The sequence below is a fragment of the Chenopodium quinoa genome, unplaced genomic scaffold (genome assembly GCF_001683475.1).
Source record: "Chenopodium quinoa cultivar QQ74 unplaced genomic scaffold, ASM168347v1, whole genome shotgun sequence".
Lineage (NCBI taxonomy): Eukaryota > Viridiplantae > Streptophyta > Magnoliopsida > Caryophyllales > Amaranthaceae > Chenopodium > Chenopodium quinoa.
This window is the reverse complement of record NW_018742541.1, coordinates 1,402,787-1,425,072: the sequence shown is the minus strand read 5'-3', so window position 1 is coordinate 1,425,072 and position 22,286 is coordinate 1,402,787. Positions and strand designations below refer to the sequence as shown.

Below are 22,286 nucleotides of genomic sequence, written 5' to 3'. Positions count from 1 at the left end.
TTGATCTAATGGATTGTCATGAAATTATTTCGTTGGTAAAAAAGCTATCAAGTTCTCGAATACAAACAGATGAATCAGAAGGAAAACATCTTCACAGTCACAAAAGATCGTTAGATTGCCTCTCCAACAAGACTGTATTTTCCAGCAATATAAGCAGAAAATGCTTCACAGTGCAAGATCTACTCGACGATTGTAGTTTTTATGAAAGAAAATTTTATTTGATTCTATATCTTAAGTATTTGTTAACGTTGAATCTCTATTGTAGATGTCGTATGACTTTTAATTAATGCAACATTTTTGCTATTAAAAAAAAAAGAAAAAAAAGAATTGATTAGTTGACAATTGTATATTTGTATGCATTACTGTTGTCTGTTGATGTAAAACTTACAAAGCAACATCGACTACCTTAACCAAAACACCTATATTAACCACAATACAGTAAACACCTCCAATGGTCTAAAAGGCAATCACTACAAATGAAAAAAAAAAAAAGGGGAATATTTGTGACAAACAAAAAAAATAAAAAAATAAATACATCACTTATATTTAAACTTTCAACACTGATTCTAAAATTGTCATTACCATAGATGCCTTAACATTGGTCTAATGGCCACATTGTTTAAAAACAAAATTGCATCTCCTATGCAACAGCATACAAGGTAGCCCCAGAACATGTAATTCAATAAATATGATAATGAACTCTACTATCACTCTTTCGTACACACGAAAGGGAACATTAGGAAATAAGAGAAAAGGGTTTAAAAAAAAAAACATAACGAAACTAGAGTTTCAAATTTCAGAGCCATTCCTCAGGTGGAAAATTTCACACCCCTTGTCTGTAGTCTAAAGAAAACTCAAGCACAAAGTTTGAACTAGATCCCATAGTACAAAGCATCATTCCAAAGGTTTACGCCTATCAGAGTCATTCCTCAGGTGGAAAATCAACACCAATCAGAGCTGGATGACATCTATCAGTAGGATTTCGATAGACACATGGCAAGTGACACTGATATAACTTTTTGAATGTGGACAATGGCTCAATACTGCGAAATTGGTCACTTGCAAAATGCTTCTGTCTAGTAGAAAAAACAACTTTTTTGAGATTGTCTGCATATGTTTTAAGATTCCATACCAGCAGCCTTCCAAAGTCAGATCCAGCAAAAAAAAGAGACTCATTGAAATCATTGCCATCCCAAGTTTGGTAAGTTGCAGCGTAGTTTTTGAATTCAATGGTTTCTAGCTGCTGCAAAATGTTGTCAAATTGTACTCCAGGGTTACCAACTTGACAGACTGTCACATTTTTTATGTAGTCATACTGCAGGAAGGAAAAAAAAAAATCATTGAATTGAAACAGATAGAATTAAGTGTTATTAAATTGCAGGTAAATATTAATCTAGCTTGAAAAAAGTAATAGAACTTGCATTCAAGTAAGCAGGATCCCTCATGACAATCTTGAGATTCTCAAGTTTGTAACAACCCAAAAGCATGTAGGCTATTCCCTGGAATTCCCATCTACACAGTCCGGTCTCTAGGATGAGATGACTGGCCTCAAAGGTTAGAGGTTCCCTAAAATTATAAACCTCCATTGATAGAACCTACAATTAAGGAAACACAAACATTCAATTCAAGTTAAAAATTGAAGAACAGGACATATCATATGAGTCACTGTTGAATTTAAGATTACAACCTACTTCATTTTGATTTGCATTCTAAAGAGCAGAAAATCGAGAGAGATGCTTACTAAAATAAACACAAACTGGGGGGAAAAAAGGCGCGCGGGGGGTGGGGGGGGTGTAAGAAGTAATGTATACCTGAATGCACCAGCTGCTCACTGTAAGTACTTTAGCAGTTGCTAGTTTTCTGAGAAGCCCCAAAAAATTCTTTGCATGATAGCCCTTAAGTCCTGAACTAAAGATTCTGATTGCTTGGAGTCTATGATGCATTTTATCCAGCCTAAAAATTGCTTCAGAACAGGCTAGAGTTCCATCTATCCGATAGCTTTTTCTAGGCAGGGCTGACGCAAATTCTATTGTTTTCACATTCGGAGCTCTAATACACAACTCTGTTGCTTTTCGGATGTCAGTAAACTCCTCGTTTACTACTAAATGAAGAAGGCCAGAGTTTGCAGCAACATTAATATTAAGGCCAGCAGTTGGGTTGCAATTGCTAAGACTCAGCATACCAAGAGAAGGACAATTGCTAGTAATCTTCTCCACTGAATCTTTAGTAAGCTTGACATGCTCAAGGTAAAGTTCCCTTAGAGCCTTGAAATGCAGAGGAGGAAGAGTACCTAGTTGTAGCGATATAAGAATTAATTTGACCAATGACGAACAAGGGCTATATACCCAATTAGGCATATCAACCAATGGGTACCGCCTCCTCCACTTGATTCTGTTGTCATTCCTATCATTGAAATCTATATATAGCTCTTCGAAATTTTTCAAACTAGCATAGGTCATCAATGACTGTACAATGCTAGACACATGGCAGTCATACGGAAGAGAGACTTTCATACAGTGAATATTTTGACCCTGAAGAGCATTAAAAATTTTCAACAATGATGAGAACAGAGACTTACCACAATTCTGAACCCACATTTGACCTAATTCAACATTCCTCTTATGCTTCCATAGGTCCTTCCAACTTTTCAATAAAAGGGAGGTCTCCATTGCTACTTCCATAGGAAGCTTATCTAGAATCTCTATGATAAGATTGTCGTGAAGCCTACCAAAGTAATCAGGCTCACTATTATCATCCAAGTCAGCTGAAGTTCTTGGGCATTTTGAATCCGGTTGGACATCCATTGATAATAAGTTGCAGCTGTTTAAGGACCAAACAGAATGCATCAGTAAAGAAAGCATGTAGACCACAAGACCAATAATGTGTGTTCTAAATGTAGAATTTAATGTATGAATTAATTCACCAACAAACTCATTAGAAATTTATCTCTCTCAATCAAGGTCTCATGATGGTAGACTTTTATTACCTGAGGACCTTGCAGATTTGTATACTTTAAAAAACATAAGCAAGGTCTCCATGATATTGGCATAGAAGTTTTATATATGAGGACCTTGAAAATTTTTATCCTTACAAATATGCATAGCTATGTAAGCTAACCCACTGTTGTTCATCAAAAGATGTATGGAAACTCCAAGCATCTTTTCAATCAATAATATGAATGTAGTAGTTTTCATCCCAATTCATTCAACATGGATAAGTAACTTCATCTCAATATAACTAAATAGGACATAATTACTACATTAGTACACAACAAATGTGATAATTCTGAACACGATGAGCTATCTACAAAATCCAGTAAGCTTTTTCAAAATGAATAAAAGCTTTCTAGACTATTGATTCTAGGCTTCATTTCTTCCAGAATGAATGACAAAAAAGCTACACAACTCAAAAGCATAATTGTTTCTCCTTAACACTATAACAGATTTCCAAAGCAAACTAAGACAAATCCCACAAAAGGGATATTTATAATTGATATCAACAGATGATTGAAAGATAAAGCCTTTTTTTCTTTTAACAGAGTTAAGTTGCACAAACACAGTTGATTTTTGTCCTATTGCATGCCACACCAACACCCATAGTCATCCCCACTTCATTCCTAACCCTTCCCCTAATCCTAAAAGTCACACAAAAGACACAACATGAGAACCTAGTCACCTACCTGTCAATTCGGCTAAATTGAAAAACAAAGTAATACTTGGTCTAGGGGTAAGGATTTCATTCACAGCCAAGAGGTTGGGAGATCAATCACCATTAGAGGCTAGGAGGCGGGGATTCCATTACCCTTATTTCCCACTCCCAAGAAGCCTTGCACGCAACCCAGCCAGGATGGACCTGCGAGAGGTTTCGACCTCATAAAGTGCCTTCTTCTTACCAACACAAAAAAAAAACAAAAATAAAGGAGGCTAGATTAGGGGTGGCAATTTAGGTATGCAGGTCAAGTTCGGGTCCAATTTCGGGTTGGGCTTAAAAACTATCAAAAAAGCGTAGAACTTAATATTATCACAAAATATGATATTTGGGTCAAATCGGATTGTTTGAGTTCGGTTCAAGTCAGGTTTCTCTCAGTAAATTCGGGTCAGGTTATTAAGTCGGGTCAAGATCAGTCCTAGCCAAGGATTGAGAAGAAAGTCAAATGGAAGTACCATCAACAGATCTCCGTTCTTGTGTGCTAAAAGAAGGCAAACATTAGGGTGACTGATACTACTTAGCCAATTATTAAGGAACTGCTCCAAGCGATATTAATAAAAGTGACTAAGAAAAAAAGAAGAATTCACCACAAATTCCAAAACAAAGCATAACAACATAAATACAAAAAAGAAACCAATTCCAACTATAATTTCAAAGAGATCTAGTCTCATTGGATGTTCCACAATTATTCGCCTTCAATTTACTGTGAAATTATGCCACATTCAGTCATATGTCTCATCACAAAATATGAGTCTACACAAGACCAGTAAATATTGTATCGATCAACATTTAAGCACATGGATAATGAACTACTATGCATCAACAAGGGTGAAACTAGAGTGACATGACATGAAACACAGGGTTGTTCAAATCAAACAGAAATCGACACAAACATCAAATGAATTGGATATGAGGATCGTGTCTTACCTTTGCAGAATTTGACCGTCGCCTCTTGATCAACAGTAACTTAAAAAAAAATACTTGATATCTGTACACAAATTCTTGTTTGAATCAGGAGTGCCGATCTGATTCAAAAACTATGAAATGAAAAGAGAGTATGTAAAACTTAGCCCATTATATAGACAGATTAATAAGTAATAACAATAATAAAATTAAAGATGCACATATAATTGGTGGCAGATCATATATGATTTATTTCCAAAGTATGCATTAAATCAAGACCGTTGGAAAATTAACGTTCCAATCCGATCTCCACAAAGGCCTTTAACACGTGTCGTCATTCAAATGTTGAATTTGAATTAAATTACAGATATTACAACATAATACAACTGAAGGACAGTCAGGATACACCCAAATATTGAGAATAAAGTTTGCCAAGTTATTCATTAAATATCTTTTGGAATCTGAAATACATGGTAATATGGGTTTGACAAACCTTCTTAGCCTCTCTTGGATGACGAAGCTACTAATAACCACCCTCTCCCGGCAAAACAAAAGAGCCAAACTGTTAAGGCATCTATCATCTTTCTTGCACGAAATATTACAAATATGACTCAAGGAGAGTTGAGCTACTAAAGGACCTGTAAAGTAACACACATATATTCCCCATTTTTGTTTTACAACTATTCCAAGTCCATTCATGACATACTGATGTTTGAGGATTCCACTGCCACAAAAGTAACATAAATAAACACTGTACAGTAAGCAAGAATCATAAAATCAACTACTACCAACAGCCACTTGAAGAGATTCCACTCACAATCTTGTGGCAGCAGTCATGTATAAGTCCTTAGATACAGGAAGATGGGAATTACAGATCTAACACCTGAAGAATCTACTGAACTTCAATAAACAAGTTAGTTGATTTACGCATCCATTAATAACCACGTATGGAATGTCAATCTGAAGGCTACCTTTAATTTATGTAGTTTGTTATTATAACATATGATCCATTCTGTCAACATAGAAGTAAACTTGCGTAAAATGGTCCGCAAAACGACCTACAGAAAGAATATATAAGTACAGAATCTCATTTCCAAACAATATCACTGTTTGGATTGCCCAACAACACAATTAATAGTGCAATAAAGAGTACTAGTCCATGGACATGAACAAATCCTAACATCTTGAAATTCTAGCAGATTTAGGATGTTTCAGATATGACATGACAAGATTTTGAAAAGCCATATATCTAACAAAGCATGAGAAGAATAGATATAAATTTTGACTTTGAAAAAGCCAAATTTAGCAGCTGTTTAAGGATGGAGGAAATAGTCATTTCGAGGGAATATTAATAAATTCATCCTATTCCTTGGCTTCTTCTTCGCCAACATCAAAAAGAAGGGAAAATTAATGCCTTACTAAGACGAATTTCATCACCAAAGAAAACTATAAAGAAGCTTGTTAGCAGCAAATATGTAATTCTCTTCCATAGCACAATTTGTTGACCAAATCAAAACCAAGTAAATACTCTGCAATAAACACTTATTAAAAAGGGCCAGTAGACCTGAGAAAGAGTGAATTTCTATTTCCTCCACACCCCCCCCCCCCTCCTTTCACAAATTGGGCTGAGAAGGAGGGGAAGACACACTTCTGAAAGTGTTTGTGGAGTGGAGAGGGAGACACATCACTGAAAAGCAGGATTTCCCTTGGCAAAAGTTTAAGCAACAAAATGAATGGCAGAAACAAAAGAACTTATTATAATGCGAAAGTCAAAATATATTATGGAAATACCAAAATAGTATAAGCTAGAAACACAAGACCTTACATGATATCTGTCTGCACATCTCTAAAAATAAGGAAATACCTGCCTCACTAATTTTAGACAAATTCATACTCAAGTAACCCAGCACTTTCAAATGTCTGCATCTTATTTCAAATAAATGTGCCCAATTGAAAACAAATACAGCTCCAAAAATAGATAAGCATCCTCACATAGAATTGTTACAAACTATTCTTATCTCTCGCCTGCAGCTCCAGCCCAACTACACCTCTCAGAATACTTATGGTAAAAAGCATCACACCTGCCAGTCAAAAGCTTCTACAAGATTTTGCTGCTTACATATCCTTTTCACATAGGAACATCAGGGTCCAATTTTTTTTGGATAGCAGTTGCTGCCTACAAATAAGTTCCATATTAGTGTCAGTAACAGGTCCAAGGTATACATTCAAAAAGTGCACTACAGTATAAAGAGAAGAATTGTCATTTATCACCTCAATGTTTCCGATTTTAAACAAATATGCCATTTCCTCCTTGAGCCGAACTTGTTCTATCATTGCTTGTGCCTAAGAATCCAACCACGAAAAGAAAAATATAGATATTATGAAAAAAAGAAGAAGAAAAAAATGAAATGCTTAGCAGAAAATGCCTGCTTATTAGCAAGCAAAAAATGTTTGTGCAACTAAGACTAACCATGCCACTCTTCATGGCATCCTTCAATGCTTCCACCTCTTGTTCCTTTTGTTTCTCGCGAACTTGCATCATCTCTTGTCTGCGATAGGCACATGGAATATGTATGAAAATTTTCATGTAAGGATATAGCAAAACAATTATCAGAGTGATACTGATTCCAAAGACCAGAACGATGGTGGAAAGTCACTTAAGGGTCATGCATGCTAACTTACACAGACAGCTATAAAGTTTTGGACATGCCTGAATACCATATTAACTACCATACCCAACTGATCCAAGGGTACAAAAAATGAAAGAAACAGGAATAAAAATATCCACTAGAACAACAATCTGTTGAGGTAAATACAATTCACAGGCACAACATACCGACGCTGTTCTTCATCATTAAATACAGTACGCTCCGTTTGCACGACCTTTTTAAAACCCTTCTTCATCTCTTTTTCCATTTTATTTCTGTGATATATATCAAGGTTATAGTACCTGCAGCACAATTGTAAACTTTGGTAAGAGATGCTTCATACATAACTCACGTCTATGGAAAATAGAAAAACCTTTAGGAAGAGAACAATGCACGAAGACAACACCTGGGAAGTGGTAGCGGATCAACCATGGGTTCACCGAATTCAGTAACTTGAAAAATATATATGCATATTAGAAAAGAGTTAAAAGGATAAATTTTGTCTTTCATTGGTGCTTCCAGATTTGCTTCTTATGTTTTTAAGGGAAGTAAGTAAAATTTTCCTTAGATCTTGTCCTTGTTATATGAAAGCATCTGAGTAATTGTATTTGACTATCAAAAATATGACATTTGTCTAGTTTGGTGATGATAACTTTGCATCCTTAGCGTAATCTGACTTGAGTCCAATTCTCTTTGCTTGCTTCTATACTGGTATGGTAGTGAATTTTTGTACATTTATCTTCTTATTAGTAGTTACTAGATTTCAGATACAACAGATCCAAATGATCTTAGAGACTAAACAGTTTCAAAGAGAACTTATATGAGTCACTCCTAGTTATAATTACATTCTAAAATTTAAATACAATTGTGTTATAAAGAGTCATTAACCTAATTGTATTATAAAACAACAAAAGTCTCATCCAATCATCCATATTAACCTCTTTTTGATTAATGAAATAAATATATTGTACACAGACTAATAAATGATTTTGTTAATTGTAACATTTTCAGGAAGTGAAAGGTTCTTATACGTTATTCTATACTCCCTTTATTTATATTAAGTTGTTCCACTTTGACATGACCCACCCAAAATGAGAAATGGGGCATTTATATAAGGACGTGAATATTAAGAGAAAGGGGGGAGGGGGCTTGTATAGTGACGGATGGAGTACAAAAAAATTGTATGGTTTGCCAAAAGTAAAAATCAATTTACCCAAACTTAATGATCTTAGATGGTTTAACATAGATCAAGCTCAACTAAATATCTCAAATAATATTTATGTATTTTCATTATTATAAAATTCCAGTGATTTCTTATTTTAATTTATTTATTGTGACATTGCATGCTTATGCATCACTCCCTATATTTTTGAAATGTTCTTTTTTAACATACAGCATAAAATGAGACATATAACACTGGCTGATCTTGTTAGATTCGCCTATTAACTAGTTTTAGATTGTATTTGCATCGTCTACGACACTTGTGATCCTAATGCTACCCATACAAAATATACCTTAGCTTTGTCCATACATAATACTTAGATCCACTAATATCAGCGTTTTCCTCAACAAGATAAAGCAAAGAAGTTTTTTGAATACTTCCTTACTTTCATTATCATGAACAACCATTGATTCAAGAATATCTGCCAATTGGCCTCTATTAATACTGAATCTCTGCTTCTGCCCTCCATATTCTTTATCAAGGTATGTCTTCTTTCCTCCGTGACCTTCAGCAAGGTCAGTCTTTTTGCTTTTCCCTCCTTTCCTATTCTCTTTCCCTCCTTCAACGTGTTCTATCTCCTTGCCTTTTGCCTTCCTTACTTTTTTCTCTGATTTAATAAGATCTTTATATTCTTCATAAAGGTTTATAACTAAATCACAATAGTAAGATTCTTTTTCAACTACCAATTTCTCGACTGATTTGATATTTTTTCCTCCAGCTGAAATCCCAAACAAATCTGCTACTTCATTGACACAAACCTCAAATTCTAATTCTCCAATGAAAGTTTTTGTAATTTTCACATAACTTTTGTCCAAGGACTGCTGAGCCCTCAGTAATGCCTTTTGGGATAAATTTGCCTTTTTTTTTACTTGGCAGCATAATTTCTGTGTTTCAAAAAATTAAAACAACTTATGTGCCCGATTGTCTTAAGATCCATGTGTGGATTATCTGCAAGATTGTCTTAAGCACAGGCTGCTTTATTTTTTATTTTATAAGCAAATGTTGAGATTCTTTCAATTCTTTCAAGCAAATGCCGAGAGATTCTTTATTTTTATGCACAGGCTGCTTTGATCAAAGAACAAATAAAGCAGATTCATTCACATGTAAGGTTTCCTTAACTCAGTTTGGATACATATTCATGAGAGAAGACATTAAAAATTTTCTTGACTCAATGAATACAAAGTTTTCACCATTCCTTAAAGAAATGTATAGTTTTGTAAATGAAGTAAAAAAAAGGCAAATCTATCCCAAAAGGCATTCTTGAGGGCTCAGCAATCCTTGTGCAAAAGTTATGTGAAAATTAAAAAAACAATTTTTTTTCATTGGAGAATTAGAATTTAAGGTTTATGCCAATGAAATAGCAGATCTGTTTGGGATTTCGAGGGAAAAGTATCAAATTAGTCGAGAAATTGAAAGTTATAAAAGAATCTTACTATTGTGATTTAGTTACAAACCTTTACGAACAATATAAAGATCTTATTAAATCAAAGAAAAAAGAAATAAAGGCAAAAGATAAGGAGATAGAACATGTTGAAGGAGATGGAGGGAAAGAAAATAGGAAAGGAGGGAAAAGCAAAAAGATTGACCTTGTTGAAGGTCACGGAGGAAAAAAGATTGACCTTGATAGAGAATATGAAGGGCACATGCAGAGATTCAGTATAATAGAGGCTAATTGGCAGATATTCTGGAATTAATGGTTGTTAATGATGATGAAAGTAAGGAAGTTTTCCAAAAACTTCTTTGCTTTTATTTTATTAAAGGAATCTTCATTCCTTCCTCAGATGAAACACTCAGGATAACACACTTCAAATTCATGGACAATTTGAGTGTTTTTGAGGAAATTAATTGGCCTTTAACTATTCTCGAGGATATCAAAACTGGAGCATCGAGAGCCACAGCAAAGAAAGGCTTTAGTGGTTGCTCCATAGCACTTGAGGCATACAAGACCTTCACGTAGTTTCTTGTTCTTTTTTTTAAAATCTACACATAATTTCTCACATAATTTATTGTTCTTGCAGACACTTGTATATGAGAGGGTTGCAAAATTGAAGCCAACAGCAAAAACCAAAGGAATTAGTCTTCCCATTTTGAAATATACATGACATAAGTATAGAGCTGCAATGTTGGACGATAGTTTTAAAAATTTGACCATTCATGATGTAAGTTAGTATTGTTTACAAATATTCTGATTTTGAATTCATTTCAAGATGATATCTTAACAATCCTAATTTTTTTAATTATGTAGATTTCGGAGTGCTCAACTATGTAACTTAGAGCTCGCATCCGGTGTTTCAAGGATCCAAATCCCAAAGCCGAATTCAAATGCCATTGCTCATAAGTATTATGACTACATTGTCAACTTATGTGGAGAGATAAACAAAACTAGTAACAAATAAACTAAGTTATTGAAGAATAGGAGGGGGAATATAATATCCCACATCTTTAACCTAGTAGATATAAGATTTGAGTTGTCAAAAGTCATAAAATAGGCTTACTATAATATTATATTATTATGTTCAGAGACTTCAGACCCACATGCTAAATATCCAGAATTTATCATTATGCAATGCTTCATAAGGATATGAATAAACTTATGAACATGTGGGATTGAGGGCTTTCCTGAAACTATTTTATCCTCAAACGAGTGCTTCATGGCTCCATACAAACAACTGAATATTAAAGAAAACATTAAGGAGATAATAAAATAAAATAAAACTCACTTTTTGGAAGGAAAGGTACCCGTATTGTAGTCCTCCATGTATCTGTTAAAGAATATGCAATTAAATTTCTGTACCACAGTTGGTAACTATCGTAGCATAATTATTAGAAGTATAAGTGTATAACTTACTCCTTGAACATTTTTTTCTCTTCCCAGTTCGGTAGGCTTTCAAGGTTCACCTAATAAAGAATCCAAAACGTCTAATAATTGAACCCAAGTTATAGAGTGTTTTAACTAAATGCCAATAAGACAAATTTACAGTACAATACTTCCATGTAGAGCACAACCTACATGGCTGTATACATGTAAACACATTACCAAATCAATCAGCATTAATAGCTCCTCAAAGAAGTTTTGCTTGGACCATGGATGATTCTGGTATGCATAACATAGAGGAAAAAAGAGAGGGGGGTTGCTTGGACCATGGATGATTCTGGTATGCATAACCATAGGGGGAAAGAGGGGGGGGGGGGGGGGTGCACCTTCAGTTTCAATCATGGATTGCAGAAGTCCACAAATCAGATCAACAGACCACAGTTTGGAATTTGCTCATTACTTTGATTCAAGACTCAAACATATTAACTGAGCGGCTGAAAATTTAAGCACAAAAGGTTAACTTTAGGCTTTAGCTATCCACTGTATGGTTATATTTTACAGATTTTGCCTCTCCAACTTCCATCACTGCTAGAAACTAAATAAAACTAGAAAAAATTCACATAAAAATATCTCTCACAAATGGAACCACAAACATGCACTAAGATAGGAGGCATTACTTTAGCAACAGGACTACAATTATTTTCAAGAAGAAAGCAAAGGAATTTATCATATGCCAAGAATGTGTTACCGCGGTTCTTTTTTGTTCTACTCGCTTACTGTAGATACGTAATTTAAGAAATTGTTGAAGAACATGAGTGGGAGTAAGATAAAGTAAGATGGAAAATGTAAATATGTGGGTTTGTGCAAAGCTAAGGTGAATAAAATAAGAAAGTATGAAAAAGTGTAAGTATTGTGGGGTTGAAGGGATAAGATGGTAAAAAGGGCATGCCATTAATAGAATAAAACAAAGTGAGTAGAACATAAAAGGGCCTAAATTGGAAAGTGAGTTCAACTAAAAAGACCAGAGGGAGTATTACAACAAAGCACTCTTTTAGAAATCTTCCAGCTAGACTAGACACAACAAAGGCAAAGATTCACATATCAGAGGCAACATATTGGGTGACCTAATCATCAAGAAGAAAAGAGCACAACTCAAATAGTTGAAAAAGAGAAATCGGCTTCTACCCTTTATTACTTTAATTCCTATTTCAAATCCCAATAAAAGAAGTTTTAAATGCAGACAAAAGCTCCATTGCCAAAATTAGCATCTCAGCTGAAAATGATACAATTACCTGCTTTACTTCAGCAAGCCATGCTGTGAATTCTGGTCGTTTATTCCTACAAACAGCAAATAATTGAATGACTCATATGTCATATTACAAACTGGAAACAGAATATTAAGTAAAGAAGCTTGAAAATGAGAGAATATCTTAGTATAACAGACAATTACAAGAAGAAAACTTGAATCAAATTAAAAAATTAAAGATAGATTTCATGCAGAGTATTACACTTGGCTGGTTTGGCCGATTTACCAGTGATTTTTTAGGTGACACAGTTTCTAGTACTCTCTACTTCCAGAAGTTGCGACTCAGCAATGCTACATTAGGCAGTATTAACACAAATATTAATTAAGGTGTTAAGCTCAACCAGCTATGATAACATTACATATTTTTGAGCCATTTTGGCTCAATATGAAGTGCCATGCGCTCATGCATACACACCCTTTTTGAATTATCAGGTATTTTCCATAGGTACCTAAGGTGAAATAAAGTATTGAGTTACACAAAAGCATTGTTAATCCCAAGCTTCATAATAAAATAATTGGGAAAAGGTGGGAGCAACATAAGAACATTATGAATTACAGGAGACAACTAACACTTTGGTACCTATTTATAAGAGTAAGAAAGATACCCAGGAATGTTAAAAACTTTGAGGGAAAAAACTTATGAGTCATGCCAGAGAGAGTGATAGAAGGTAGATTGCAGAAATAAAATAGCATCTTGGAAAACCAGTTTAGGTTTATGCTGTGACAATCTACCATAGAATCTATTCATCTAATGAGACAAATAATGGAGTATATAGGGCAAAAAAAGAGGATTTTGAATTTTATTGGTTTATAGCAGAACTATGACAAGGTTTGTGTGAGATGATAAAGTGATGAACAAGGGCCATATGTATGTATACTTGGGGTTGGCCTATTCCTATCTTTTTCAATATTTTTTCTGTTGTAGCCAAAGAAATCTTTCTTTTTATCATTTCCCTGTGAATTGATAAATTAGGTAGGTATGTAAAATTAATTCTTTGTTTTCTATCATTTTAACGTATAAAAACTACTGTGACATTTCATTTCTTACCAAATTGATGGCTTTTTATATATTGTGCTGGATGATTCCGGCATTTATAGTCGAAATAAGAAAAAGAAAACTTCAAAATATCTTGATTCCCAGAATAAGTAGGGCTATAATAATAGCATGCTTCTTTTAAGTGCAAGTGATATTTATTCTTTGTTTTCTCCTTTCCATTCACTCGGATGAGTCGGATCTGTCCTATTTCATCAAAATTGATTTTGTCCTAATACTCTTTTTCTTTTGTAAAATGAAAGGAGAAGAATCTTCTTCACTGAATCCCTCTTCTTCCAGTTTAGTCTCTGTCTCCTTTGTTTCAGAAGATTTTTTATTTCTATATTTGTTTCTTCCTCACTTTCTTTCGTAGCTGGAGTTTTGTTCAGTTTCGTAGTTAAAATAGGTGGCAGCATTCTGCCTAAATAGTAGTAGACTGACTAGACATAGGTAATAAAGAAGTGAATACACAAGATATGAGCCATAGAATTTCTCAAATTTGACACAAGGTATTTATTAGCTCTAGTAGAATGATTTTGTTGTATCCAGAGTAATACCCATCCAACATATTTCATATATATAATGTAACCAATTGATCAGCCAACAAAACTACTTGTTAAAAATAGCACCTTGTTGTTGCATCAAAACACATAAATGTTGACTACTCAGGCTAACATTGAACTTGGTAAAATGATATAGTTGAATAATCGTAAGTATCTCATATTAATTTCACATAGTAGAGATATTGTTTAGAAAGTAACTAATAGAACGAAGTGTAGATAGCTCAAGGGCATAAAAGTGACTGGTTAATTATGCGATCATAGCATTTACGAAACAGCATTATTGTGTGGGTCAAAATGTTCTATATGGGTCCATATGTTGAGCATAAAGGAGAATATTAAAAAGATGTAGCAGAAATGGATGTGTGGGAGTTACCTAGAGTGATAAATTTTGGGATAAAAAGAAAGATAGTTTTGCGGGTATTGAGGATAAGATTAGGGAGAATTAACTATGTTGGTATGGGAATGAGAAATAACTTGAAGATGCACCAGAAAAGAAAGCGAAGGATTGAGATAATGAAGATTTCAAACAAAACCAAAGGAGGGCCAAAATGAGTTAGCAAGTAGCAATGGATGAAAGAGAGTTAAGAGGTTTTATGTAGAGGCAACAGGAGATAGATTCTTGGTTCATATAGCCAACCCAATCCATTAGGGAATAAGGCTTTGGATTTGTCGATAGATTCTTGGTTCATATAGCCAACCCAATCCATTAGGGAATAAGGCTTTGGATTTGTCGTTATTGTTGTTGTTGAGAAAACAGGTGGTAAGTAAATGCACTTGCAAGATGCTTGATGCAATATTATCTGCGTTGTCATTTACACCAATGTTGCTGCTGCAGTCTTCAAGGAGTTATGACATTACAATTCTTGGCCTTAAGTAGCTAATCAGTCATCTCTCAAGCAGCTAAGCCAATATGGGCTTCCGTAATATATTAATATCTATACTCCTCACTCTTACAATTAAAATTAACTTCACCCCTTCATCTGAATTTGTTATCAAATATTGCTCCAGAAAAAAAGCACATAACTGATACAGCAAAAAGCCTAAGTTTTCCTAATTTTCTGCTTAACCCTTTCAATTGTTGCTAGCCAGGATTAGAAAAAGAGTAGTGATTCCAAAACTATTAAAAATAAATAAATTAACGTTCACATGGAACCTTTCCCCTCTTCGGCCTTCAAAGTTCTCATTTTGCTACTACCACCAAGATCTGCACCAACGGCCGCTCCGCCATGGCTAACAGGTTTTGCAGCGACCGCTGCACCCTCCTACTCATCGGGGCTTGGCACTTGCCCCGATGGCCGGTATAGGTCACGTGCTTCAACGCCATCCATTTTCGGGGCTAGTTGATTCGGCAGGTGAGTTGTTACACACTCCTTAGCGGATTTCGACTTCCATGACCACCGTCCTGCTTTCTTAATCGATCAACACCCTTAGACAATTCCTTTATTTATCCTCAAATCAACATTCCAATTCACAAATAATATCCAAACAGCTTATGACAATTCCTTTATTTATCTTCAAATCAACATTCCAATTCACAAATAATATCCAAACAGAACATATAAACCCACTGCACCCAGTTGACCTCTGAGGCTCTAGCAATCTACTCCAAAGAGACCCAAATAACTTACAAGGCAAAAACAACTGCCCAATTTTTCAATACCATAGAAAAATACACATCACGAGTAGCTAATTTTGGTTGCCAACTCTATTGTTGGACCCTCTCCATAGAGTTGATTATTTAGACAGTCAAATAAAGTTACTACGTATTATAAATCAATTAGTACAGCTTGTCTTTAAGCAAGCATTTACTAATACAATCACATAATTAGAGCTAGCAACAATTCATCATCTTCGACAATACAGTCGCACCGTATTAAAAATCAACATCTCCCAAAACTTTACTATCATCACAGAATCGAACCTAACGCAATAATCAACCACATCCATCACCCTAATTTGCACCATAGCAGTATCACACTCCTATCACATCAAGCTACAAAATCACCTAAATTTTCTCAAGAAACTTTACTATTACAGAATTGAACCTAACAACAATCTATCATCCTATACAACATTAACGAAAACTCCCAACTCCACAACAATCAAATAATTCCTACAAACATAAACCCTAAAAACCAACAATCAAATAATATCAAAACAAAATCATCCAAAACATAATTAGAATCATACAATTTAATTTAATAACATAATAATCACAAACCCTAACCCTAAATTGAAAATCAAAAGGACAGAATCAACAAAAATCATACCACATATCAGCTTCTCTAACAATTCCGTACTTTCCCCATGAACTAGTAACAGCTCCAGTCTTCCCCTTCTCCTTCTCCTTCTTCTTGCTCTTATCTTTATCCTTCTTCTTCGACTTCGACTTCGACTTCTTCTTCTTTTTCCCCTTATCATCATCATCACTATCATCATCATCTTCCCCTCTTTTCCTCTTCTTCCGCTCTTTCTCTCTCCTCCTCCTCTTCACTCTCTCTCCTCTCTCTTCCTCCTCTCTCTCCTCTTCCTCCTCCTCCTCTCCTCCTCGCTTTCGCTTTCCTCGGAACCCGACTCCGACTCCGATTCCGACTCCGATTCCGATTCCGATTCCGAATCATCATCACTGTAACGACGTCGTTTCGATGAAGTTGTTCGGTTCCTAGTTTTGGAACTACTGTGCTTCTTCCTAGGTTGTTCGTCTTCGGAAGCCATGGTTGATTCAGTATTATCCTCGGATTCCTCAGCATGTCGTTTGGATTTCTTGTCGATGTCTCTTCCTACGACGACATCTTTGTCGTGTTTCTCTCTCCTCGAATCTCTGTCTCTCGCCATTTTTGGGTTTTGATAGAGGAGAGGAGTTTATGAAATGAAGTGACTGAGAGGTTTTTTAAAAGGTCGGCCTTTTGCCGCGAGAATGTATGCAACTCTCAATCAATTTTCGGACTTGTTCGAGAAGAAAATACTCTAATTAGTACTTCCGTTTCAAGTTTAGTTGTAACATTGGGCAAAATTTCTTAATGCGTAATTAATGAATTTTTAAATGATACTTGTATAGTGAAAAGCCTGAGATGCACGAGTTTAGTTGTTACTTTTTTCTTAAGCATTGCTCAATTGCACGTTGAGATTGCTCATGGACTAAATTTATGCCTTAATACAATAGTACATGTGTACATAAAGATTGTATTTTAGTAATTAGAAAGTAAGCATAATGCAAGGTATCAGTCTACACCTTTAAAAAAATTCTATAACATAGTAATAGCAAACACTTTTACAATATTGGGATTTAGGAATCCAATATTTTTACAATGTAAAAGAAATTGGGACAATCGTAGGTATAAGCATCTAACTCTGACACTTATTCAACTTTATGATATGTATCTCTTTTTATGGAGAAAAGAAAAAAAACAACAATTCTAACCTATACATCTCAAATCAGCAAATAATACTGTAATTTGTAATACCGTGAACCCTATAATAATTAATTTTCTTCCCAAATCACAAAATTGACTTTGACATTGTAATACTTATTGTATTGTTCAAGGCTTCAAGCTTAGATAACCTGGATTGCTTTCTCGTTTATTTTCTATACACCCATTGGATTCCTTACGGGATGCCTTTTCCTTGAATAAGTGGCAATTAAGGACCCTAAAAGTATCAAAAATCAATTAGCAATAAATTTAGTAACAATAACCCCTAATATTTAAACCGTGGAAATTCAATTGCCAACAACATTAAACAATCATACCCTCATAAGCTTCACACTTCATCTTACAAAACTGGTACCAAAACAAAATACTCCAAATCAAATCTCAAAAATTCATAAAACATTTATTTAAAAAAACTTTTACAAAAATCTTAAATCAAACTCTTAAATCTATATTCCTATACTAATGTGTAATCTATTTCCTACACATGAAGAAAATGATAGTACAAATATTGAACTCGCATCCAATGACGTTATATATGCAAAACAAATACTATAAAGCAAATTCCACAACAAAAACTGTAGAGAAACATTACTCATATAAAATTGGATTGATCAAAACTACAAATTGAAGTAAAAATGGAAAAACTTCAATAATAAGTTAATAACCTGTGCAAACCGATCACCTACCTAGTCGAAAGCAATAGTAATTGACAAACTAATGATTTTTTTTTAAAAAAAAAAAGAAAAAGAAATTAAGAGCAAGAAACTAACTTGTTTCTGACATACAGAAGGAAGAGATTGGCTAGAATCAAGAGGACTTGGAGGAGAAGTATGAACACCAAGTTTTGGTGATTTAGTTGAGTGTGATAATCATGGAACACATACAAAATCACAGTACCTTCAACCGCACTTAGAGTTAAAGCACCAAATATGAAGGCTACAATCAACCACACTGAAATCATCACCATTTCCAATTCTTCAACGTATACCCAATTTCATTCATAGATTTTTGTATCTAATCTTTGATGCAAAAATTGAATATCTCAACCATATTATTATTTTACTTAACTCTGGATTATGAAGAATAATTACAAAGAAAAGGTAACAATTATAGACTTTATGTATATATATATAAATATATATATATACAAAAACATATATACAAATATATATATATATATATATATATATATATATATAATAAATAAAAAAACTGATGATGCAAACTGAATTTTTCTAGTTATACTTCCGTTTTCTTCCAACATAATTAAAAAAAAAACCAGATTAAAAATCAATCAATATATCTAATCAATAAATTCATCGAAATTGAATTTAATTGCACAATCGACACGAAAAAAATCATAGCCCAAAAATTACAGAGAAAAAAACATAACTTCGTGATATCAATGACAAAAATGGTAAACAAAAAATGCTAGAATTAGTATAGATTATGACATTAAAATTGTAAATTAGAATCGCCCCTCAATCCCATAATCAGAGTTCAAAGGACAAACAAAGGAATCGAAAATCTCTAACAAAATTTATAGACAGTTAAATTAAAATTTACTAAAAACATGAGAAATCAATGGGAAAGAAAATTATAACTAAACTTGAATAAATTGAAGAGATTATCTGGAAGGGAGTGAAAAAGGATAGCTCGGGTAAAAGTGACTGATTAGGAATCAATTTAAAAATCGTGTTTCAAAAAAAAAGGAATCAATTTAAAAAAATAGTGAAGGGGAATAACGTTGTTTGATAATCTTAGATAGGGATTGAATAAAGCGTTGTTTAGAAGAAATAGTAGGATAAACCCAGTAAAAGAATCCTGGAAAGAAAAATTAGTAAAAAAAAAAAAACCCCTAAGTAAAAAGTCGGCGACGTGGCATTCTATATTTTGTTTAAAGTTCTTATTTTAAAATAGGGTAATGCTATACATAGCCCTTAGGGCTGTATATAAGCATTGAATCTACTCTTGGAAAATGTATAAAGTTAGGAATTCATGACAAAAACACGCGCAAATCGGTGTAATTAGTGTGTTTTTGTCATGATTTTCTAAATTTAAACAATTTTCAAGAGTAAATTAAATGCTTATATGTAGCCCTTAGGGCTATGTATAGCATTTTCCTTTAAAATATAGTATAGATTATTAAGGGTACGAGAGAGAGTAGGGATATTTAATAATTCAAACACCACCAACAGTCTACTGCCAACACCAACTAGTCCACCACCACCTTTATCGGCGCCAACCACTTTATAGCCACCACAAAACCACCCCACTCACCTTGAAGGCTTGAACCACCTCGAACCCACAAACTCACACTTAAATACAATCCTAATGCAATTTTAACTATGAACAAACTAAACTAATTAATCTAAGTAAAACAAACCTATACGATTCAACCATATAAAATATTCTTTATATAAACAAATAGTAAGATTAACATCAGTAACCATAAAAAATAATACTTCCCCATTCTTTTATTATTGCACCATAGACGTTGACACACTTTTTTTTTGGTAGTGGGAAAAGGGAAGAGAGAGAGGGGTAAAATTACAAAGTTATTCATGTAAACTAGGCATAAACTAAAGAATAAAGTGGCAAAAGTAAGGATATATCGGGTATTTGTAGTGTGAACATAGATATTTTATTTCCTAAAATAGAAATGGTGCAATATTTGTGAAACATTCTTAAAAGGCAAGTGGTGCAATAAATAAAAAACAGAGGAAGTATTATAAATTCAAGGGTAGCCATGTTAGTTGGTCATCTTATTCCTTCTTTTTATCACTTATCAAATACTCCCTTTGTACCCTTTTTTATTGTCCCAATTGTCATTTTGGGGTGTGCCTAAATTTTTTAAGACAACTCCACCAAAATAATTTTAGCACTGGTAAATAATAAAAGATTAATTAGTGTTATAAAACAATAAGTCTTAGGATAGCTGCAACACGCCATATAATATGAACATTTAGTGTAAAAACTATGAACATGTCAAAAAAAATGAACATTCAGTAATAAAAAAATGAACACGTAAAATAAAAACGAATATTTAGTATTAAAAAGTGAACATGTTAAAAAAATGATTTTTTAGTATATTAAAAGTGAACATGATTATCATATAATCATAAAATTGTTGGGCCACCCATGGCCTTAAAAAAAATTTTGAACACGTAAAAATAAATTATCATTTAGTAATAAAAAATGAATATTTAGTAATAAAAAATATACATGTCAAAAAAAATATATGAACATTTATTATAGTAAAAATGAACATTTATCATACAATCATAGAACACCTATTAAAATTATCATTTCATAAAAATATATGCATACATTATTAAAAATGAACATTTAATACAAAAAAAAATAAACATGTAAACAAATTAACACGTTTAAAAAAATTATGAATATTTAGTATAGTTAAAATGAACATAATTTTCATATATTCATATGGGTTTAAAATCATTGTATATAATAATTAACAAAAAATAAAGATAAGATATACCGTTATATTATGCTCATTTTTTATATACTAATGTTCATTGTTAGTGTACTAAATGTTCATGTTATGTTCAAAAATTGAGCATTTTGTACAAAATGCTCGATTTTTAAGTATTGTATGTTCATATTTTTTTTTTATTTACATAACACAAATTCGTATTTTTTTTATTTACAAAACACAAATTTGATTGTAATTATATTATCTAAAATTTTGAATATCCACCTTAAATCTAATCTTAGTTCATCATAGAGACAATAATTACCGATCTATAACATAATAGTTTAGGAATCACAAATGCAAAATTGATAAAAATCAAAAATTTTACAACCTTCATATATTTATAATTAAAAAATTAAAAAAAAACTTCAAAATGACCTCAAATTTCACGATCGTGACGAAGATGATGATGATGTTGTTGAATGCTACAATGGTGATGAATTGAAGAATATCCAAATTAGAAAGACAAAGAAGTATAAAGATTGAAAGAAAGTGAGGTAAAAAAGAAAATTAACTTCTAAAAAAAAGGGGGGAAAAAGAGGAGAGAGAAAATTTCTGATTGAGTAGAAAACAGAGGAGAGAGAAAATTTCTGATTGAGTAAAAAACAGAGGAGAGAGAAAATTAATCGAGGTAAGAAAGAAGAAGAGAGAGAGTTAAGATATAAACAGGGTAAAAAACGTATTTTTGGATTACTATATGTTCATATATAGATGTAGTGGTGCAGCTAGCTTAGCTACACAAGTGTGTTGCTAAGAATTTGCGATTATAAAAAATAAAATAAAAATTTAAGGCCTGTTAGCCCACGGGCAAGCCCGACCCATTTAATAAGCGGACATGGACAAAGTATCAAGCCCGCATAATAGGGTTCGGGTTTGCTACATAAATCTACAAATTTTTGCCTACACCCCTAGGTAGGTAGAGCTGCCTACACCCCCACTCTTTCCTAATGACGTCATCTAGATTGTTTTTTCAGTACTGAATCACCGAAAATGTTCATTTTCATCATTATAAATATTCACTTATGTCTTATTAAATGTTCATTTCTTTGGAATAATTATTAAATGTTTAATTATTCTAATACGACATGAAATATTCTTTCAAAAAAAAAATACGACATGAAATATTCAAATTATTATATTTTTGTATTTGTGTTTCTAGAT

General features: G+C 33.3%; 1 protein-coding gene and 1 pseudogene across 1 annotated transcript; both read right to left on the bottom strand.

Moving 5' to 3' along the window:
• Positions 1–520: 520 nt before the first annotated feature.
• On the bottom strand, positions 521–6,282 carry LOC110720146 (probable F-box protein At1g60180). The gene is made up of 4 exons (XM_021899150.1): positions 4,636–6,282; positions 1,812–2,820; positions 1,422–1,595; positions 521–1,315 (listed from the first exon to the last, which is right to left on the bottom strand). Exons 2-4 carry the CDS (start codon positions 2,802–2,804, stop codon positions 923–925), a joined length of 1,560 nt encoding a protein of 519 aa, XP_021754842.1. The 5' UTR covers positions 2,805–2,820; positions 4,636–6,282; the 3' UTR covers positions 521–922.
• A 108-nt stretch (positions 6,283–6,390) lies between these two features.
• Positions 6,391–18,682, bottom strand: LOC110720147 (annotated as a pseudogene).
• Between the last annotated feature and the right edge of the window lie 3,604 nt (positions 18,683–22,286).